Source organism: Coregonus lavaretus, assembly GCF_964263955.1.
Source record: "Coregonus lavaretus genome assembly, chromosome: 4".
Lineage (NCBI taxonomy): Eukaryota > Metazoa > Chordata > Actinopteri > Salmoniformes > Salmonidae > Coregonus > Coregonus lavaretus.
The window spans coordinates 74424111-74430800 of record NC_139991.1 but is presented as its reverse complement, the minus strand read 5'-3'; the positions used below and the strand labels follow the sequence as shown (position 1 = coordinate 74430800).

Genomic DNA, 6690 nt, shown 5'->3' with positions numbered 1-6690 from the left:
ACTGAATCACAGAGCAGTGAGGGATATTTTGTCTTAATGAATCACAGAGCAGTGAGGGATATTTTGTCTTACTGAATCACAGAGCAGTGAGGGATATTACATTTACATTTACGTCATTTAGCAGACGCTCTTATATATTCTCTTTATTACTGAATCACAGCGCAATAAGTCAGGCTCGTCCCCAGATTTTGTGTGAAAGTTGCTGTTATAGCACATCTCCATTGACGGATGGGAACCGAACACATTGGCTGAGGAGAATAGTTGAGGAAAATGTCATTTTCAAAAGCCTCCAGGGACTGTCTCAACTCTAACGGACTGTCTCAACTCTAAGGGACTGTCTCAACTCTAACGGACTGTCTCAACTCTAAGGGACTGTCTCAACTCTAACGGACTGTCTCAACTCTAACGGACTGTCTCAACTCTAACGGACTGTCTCAACTCTAACGGACTGTCTCTAACGGACTGTCTCAACTCTAACGGACTGTCTCTAACGGACTGTCTCAACTCTAACGGACTGTCTCAACTCTAACGGACTGTCTCTAACGGACTGTCTCAACTCTAACGGACTGTCTCTAACGGACTGTCTCAACTCTAACGGACTGTCTCTAACGGACTGTCTCAACTCTAACGGACTGTCTCAACTCTAACGGACTGTCTCAACTCTAACGGACTGTCTCAACTCTAACGGACTGTCTCTAACGGACTGTCTCAACTCTAAGGGACTGTCTCAACTCTATGGACTGTCTCAACTCTAAGGGACTGTCTCAACTCTAACGGACTGTCTCAACTCTAACGGACTGTCTCTAACGGACTGTCTCAACTCTAAGGGACTGTCTCAACTCTAACGGACTGTCTCTAACGGACTGTCTCTAACGAACTGTCTCAACTCTAACGGACTGTCTCAACTCTAACGGACTGTCTCTAACGGACTGTCTCAACTCTAAGGGACTGTCTCAACTCTAACGGACTGTCTCTAACGGACTGTCTCAACTCTAAGGGACTGTCTCAACTCTAACGGACTGTCTCTAACGGACTGTCTCAACTCTAACGGACTGTCTCAACTCTAACGGACTGTCTCTAACGGACTGTCTCAACTCTAATGGACTGTCTCAACTCTAACGGACTGTCTCAACTCTAACGGACTGTCTCAACTCTAACGGACTGTCTCTAACGGACTGTCTCAACTCTAAGGGACTGTCTCAACTCTAACGGACTGTCTCTAACGGACTGTCTCAACTCTAAGGGACTGTCTCAACTCTATGGACTGTCTCAACTCTAAGGGACTGTCTCAACTCTAACGGACTGTCTCAACTCTAAGGGACTGTCTCAACTCTAACGGACTGTCTCAACTCTAACAGACTGTCTCAACTCTAACGGACTGTCTCAACTCTAACGGACTGTCTCTAACGGACTGTCTCAACTCTAAGGGACTGTCTCAACTCTAACAGACTGTCTCTAATGGACTGTCTCACCTCTAAGGGACTGTCTCAACTCTAACGGACTGTCTCTAACGGACTGTCTCAACTCTAAGGGACTGTCTCAACTCTAAGGGACTGTCTCAACTCTAAGGGACTGTCTCAACTCTAAGGGACTGTCTCTAATGGACTGTCTCAACTCTAACGAACTGTCTCAACTCTAAGGGACTGTCTCAACTCTAACGGACTGTCTCAACTCTAACGGACTGTCTCAACTCTAATGGACTGTCTCAACTCTAACGGACTGTCTCAACTCTAACGGACTGTCTCAACTCTAATGGACTGTCTCAACTCTAACGGACTGTCTCTAACGGACTGTCTCTAATGGACTGTCTCAATTCTAACGGACTGTCTCAACTCTAAGGGACTGTCTCAACTCTAACGGACTGTCTCAACTCTAACGAACTGTCTCAACTCTAACGGACTGTCTCTAACGGACTGTCTCAACTCTAACGGACTGTCTCAACTCTAACGGACTGTCTCAACTCTAACGAACTGTCTCAACTCTAACGGACTGTCTCTAACGGACTGTCTCAACTCTAACGGACTGTCTCAACTCTAACGGACTGTCTCAACTATAAGGAACTTTCTCGACTCTAAAGGACTGTCTCGACTCGAGTAGCAGTTTTTGATTAGTTGCGGAACGGATTATAGAATAATGACAGGTATGAAAAGCTAATGCCCCAAATGGCACTCTATTCCCTATATAGAGCCCTGGTCAAAAGTAGTGCACTATGTAGGTAATAACATGCCATTTGGGATACAGCCAATAGTTTTCTAAAGTCTATTTTTGAGAAGGCTGGGGACCAGGGGGATCAGGGACTTTAAAGTGGGTGTGAATGAATGCTGAGTTGACAGACTCTCTTTCCCATATCCATAATAAAATCAGAAATCCGGTATGTGCTGATGCGTTGATAAAGATGTAGTCACCTTCCATGGGCAAAGTTGCTGCAACTACAGTATTCAAAGTGGTTGATTTAGTGTCTAGTATTTATTAGGATCCCCATTAGCTGCTGACAAGGCAGCAGCTACTCTTCCTGGGGTCCAAACAGGAATAAAACAATACATTGTATTAAATAATAGCCTACATTATAAATAAAACAGTACATCAAACTAGTGCATTATACATACTGTACATTTCTCCATTACTACAAATGTACAGTATAACATTTACAATATGATTGTACATTTTATACTGTAAATTTGTAAAATGTACAATATTATTGTACATTTTATACTGTACATTTGTAGTAATTGGGCAATGTACGTACAGTACCAGTCAAAAGTTTGGACACACCTACTCATTCAAGGGTTTGTCTTTATTTTTTTACTATTTTCTACATTGTAGAATAACAGTGAAGACATCAAAACTATGAAATAACACATATGGAATCATGTAGTAACCAAAAAGGTGTTAAACAAATCAAAAGATATTTTATATTTCAGATTCTTCAAATAGCCACCCTTTGCCTTGATGGCAGTTTTGCACACTCTTGGCATTCTCTCAACCAGCTTCACCTGGAATGCTTTTCCAACAGTCTTGAAGGAGTTCGCACATATGCTGAGCACTTGTTGGCTGCTTTTCCTTCACTCTGCCATCCGATTCAACCCAAACCATCTCAATTGGGTTGAGGTCGGGGGATTGTGAAGGATAAGGCAATCTGATGCATCCCTCTCCTTCTTGGTCAAATAGCCCTTACACAGCCTGGAGGTGTGTTGGGTCATTGTCCTGTTGAAAAACAAATGATAGTCCCACTAAGCCCAAACCAGATGGAATGGCTTATCACTGCAGAATGCTGTGGTAGCCATGCTGGTTAAGTGTGCCTTGAATTCTAAATAAATCACAGACAGTGTCACCAGAAAAAGCACCCCCACACCATAACACCTCCTCCTCCATGCTTTACGGTGAGAACTACACATGCGGAGATCATCCGTTCACCCACACCGCGTCTCACAAAGACACGGCGGTTGGAACCAAAAATCTCAAATTTGGACTCCAGACCAAAGGACAAATTTCCACCAGTCTAATGTCCATTGCTTGTGTTTCTTGGCCCAAGCAGGTCTCTTCTTATTATTGGTGTCCTTTAGTAGTAGTTTCTTTGCAGCAATTCGACCATGAAGGCCTGATTCACACAGTCCCCTCTGAACAGTTGATGTTGAGATGTGTCTGTGACTTGAACTCTGTGAAGCATTTATTTGGGCTGCAATTTCTGAGGCTGGTAACTCTAATGAACTTATCCTCTGCAGCAGAGAAAACTCTGGGTCTTCCATTCCTGTGGTGTTCCTCATGAGAGCCAGTTTTATCATAGCGCTTGATGGTTTTTGCGACTGCACTTGAAGAAACTTTCAAAGTTCTTGAAATGTTCCGTATTGGTCTTTTACCAAATAGGGCTATCTTCTGTATACCCCCATACCTTGTCACAACACAACTGATTGGCTCAAACACATTAAGAAGGAAAGAAATTCCACAAATTAACTTTTAAGAAGACACACCTGTTAATTGAAATGCATTCCAGGTGACTACCTCATGAAGCTGGTTGAGAGAATGCCAAGAGTGTGCAAAACTGTCATCAAGGCAAAGGGTGGCTACTTTGAAGAATCTCAAATATAAAAAATATTTTGATTTGTTTAACACTTTTTTGGTTACTACATGATTCCATATGTGTTATTTCAAAGTTTTGATGTCTTCACTATTATTCTACAATGTAGAAAATAGTAAAAATAAAGAAAACCCCTTGAATGAGTAGATGTGTCCAAACTTTTGACTGGTAGTGTATGTATAATGCACAATGTCTAGTTTGATGTACTGTTTTATTTATGATGTAGGCTATTGTTTTACTATTATTACCATGAAATCTACTGATTATTACTCATGTATAAATGTATAATGTATAAAGTACTTTTTTATTTAGAATTTACATTGAAATGCATGTATTTTACTTCATAGCTTGTTACAAGACGTCTCTTTTGCTAACACTTTCCTTGAAGTGGATATGCTTACATGCAACAGTCATAATCATTACATCTAATGTGACATACACCATTATAACTGCCTATAACAGCTGACCTCAGCTCATGACAACTAACATGTCATGAAGCTATAAGTAGCTATATCCATTGTCATTGAAAATGTGTCATAACCTGTCATCAAGTGTTATTACCTACCTGTGATGACAGTGTCGCGATGTTGTTGTTACACTTTCAAAGTCTCCCTTTTGTTTCAGGAAGAAGAAAAAGGGCCACAGGATCTAGATTTCTGGTTGGAGGATCTCTACACACCTGGTTATGACTCCTTGTTAAAGAAGAAAGAAGCCGAGATGAAAAGGAACAGACTTTGCAAAATACTGACCTGCGTCATTCTGTCAGTGTGCGTAATCATTGTCATCATCACAGTGCCAATTGTAGTCACCAAAAATCTAAAGGAGCCGTGACTGATTTGTAGAATCATGCCAAGGTGGGTCAAATTCTTTCAAAAAGGGTTTAGGATGTCTCATCATTCACTATAACCTGTACAGTGGGGCTGTATGTGTTTTGAAACGCGTTGCTTATTTGGACTATTGTGGTACATTGTTCACACCCTCACATTTGTGAAAGACATGAGAGGAGACATATGAGCTGTCATGATTCACAAGTGCTTATTGTCTTGTAAATAAGACGACCAGGTAAGAATGGGGAAACTGAGCTTTTTCACACCTGATGGATCATGATTAGTTGTTTATTTGAATCGGGTGTTGGTCACACAGTCCTGGTCCCCATAGTCACAAAGCATTACATTTACATTTTAGTCATTTAGCAGACACTCTTATCCAGAGCGACTTACAGTTAGTGAGTGCATACATTATTTTTTAAATTATTTTTTAATTTATTTTTTATTTTATTTTTTTCATACTGGCCCCCCGTGGGAATCGAACCCACAACCCTGGCGTTGCAAACGCCATGCTCTACCAACTGAGCTACATCCCTGCCGGCCATTCCCTCCCCTACCCTGGACGACGCTGGGCCAATTGTGCGCCGCCCCATGGGTCTCCCGGTCGCGGCCGGCTACGACAGAGCCTGGATTCGAACCAGGATCTCTAGTGGCACAGCTAGCACTGCGATGGAGTGCCTTAGACCACTGCGCCACAAAGCATCTCAGAGTCAGAGTTCTGATCTAGGATCAGGTCCCTCCTGTCCATATAATCTCAGTCATTATAATCTAAAAGGGACATCTGACCCTATAATCAGGACTGCTCTGACTGAGACTCCTGTGAGTATGGGCCCTGAAGGTTAGAGAGCGTATGAGGTTGGTGCAATTTGAGAGTAGGTCTGAGTACAGGTACTTGAATGACACTGAACATCACTGTTGCAGGTGTGTGGCAACATTTCTGTATAAAAAGGGGTATAAGACTGCATGGAGATTCACTCTCTGATTACAGGACTGGTGCTCAGAGTTAGTCATCTGTCAAGGTGCAGCGTATCCTCCAGCACCATTATCAATATATTGTATAAAACACCAGCAGCTGGAGGTCAGACATAGGGGGGCGTTCCAAATGGCACCCTATTTCCTATATAAAGCCCTATTGGGCCCTGGTCAAAAGTAGTGCACTACGTAGGGAATAGGGTGTCATTTGGGACGAGCCTTTGTTTTGAGTGTGCCGTTCTTATCAGTTATATCTGCCACATCAATCTGGTGTTCAATGTTACCTATCATTTCACAACAGAACTTATGTCTTCTTTTTATTTTATTTTAAATAAAGTCAGCATTCATTTTTACACAAAGACTGTTCATTGTATTGTTTTGTTGCAATTTTCATACATTGTCATACTGTATTGTAGTAGTAGTAGGCTACAGTTTGCTCACTTTCAGCTTGACAAACTCCTGACGCTGTAAACCTATAGTGCGCTACCACAAGAGGGCGACACAACACAGTGGACCTCAAGGGCTCAAATCCCATACAGAACATTCTAATGCTGTGAAAATATGTGATTATGGAAATGTAGGTTATATTTACTGTTTTGGCTATAGGCTAGGCTAGACTACTTGCTTGAGATGTAGGGTTTATGTGGTGTGGCTGAATGCAACAATGTTCAACTGATGTTGCCTCACTTTCCATTACGGGTCTCATTCGGACATCACACAGTGAAGAGGAACAGCTCTGTTTCGCTCCGCCCTCTGTCTGCCTGCCCAGAAGGAAGACACTCTCCCGTTACTTCTCTCAGCAATGAATATGCATAG

General features: G+C 42.2%; 1 protein-coding gene across 1 annotated transcript in view; it reads left to right on the top strand.

Annotated features, from left to right (window-relative positions):
* The window catches only part of minar2 (membrane integral NOTCH2 associated receptor 2), a gene marked incomplete at both ends in the record, with an annotated part of 8844 nt that extends 3938 nt beyond the window's left edge, over positions 1-4906 (top strand). The window contains one exon of the mRNA XM_084159356.1: positions 4700-4906. Coding sequence (XP_084015482.1) covers positions 4700-4906 — 207 coding nt within the window. The remainder of the gene's footprint in view (positions 1-4699) is intronic.
* Between the last annotated feature and the right edge of the window lie 1784 nt (positions 4907-6690).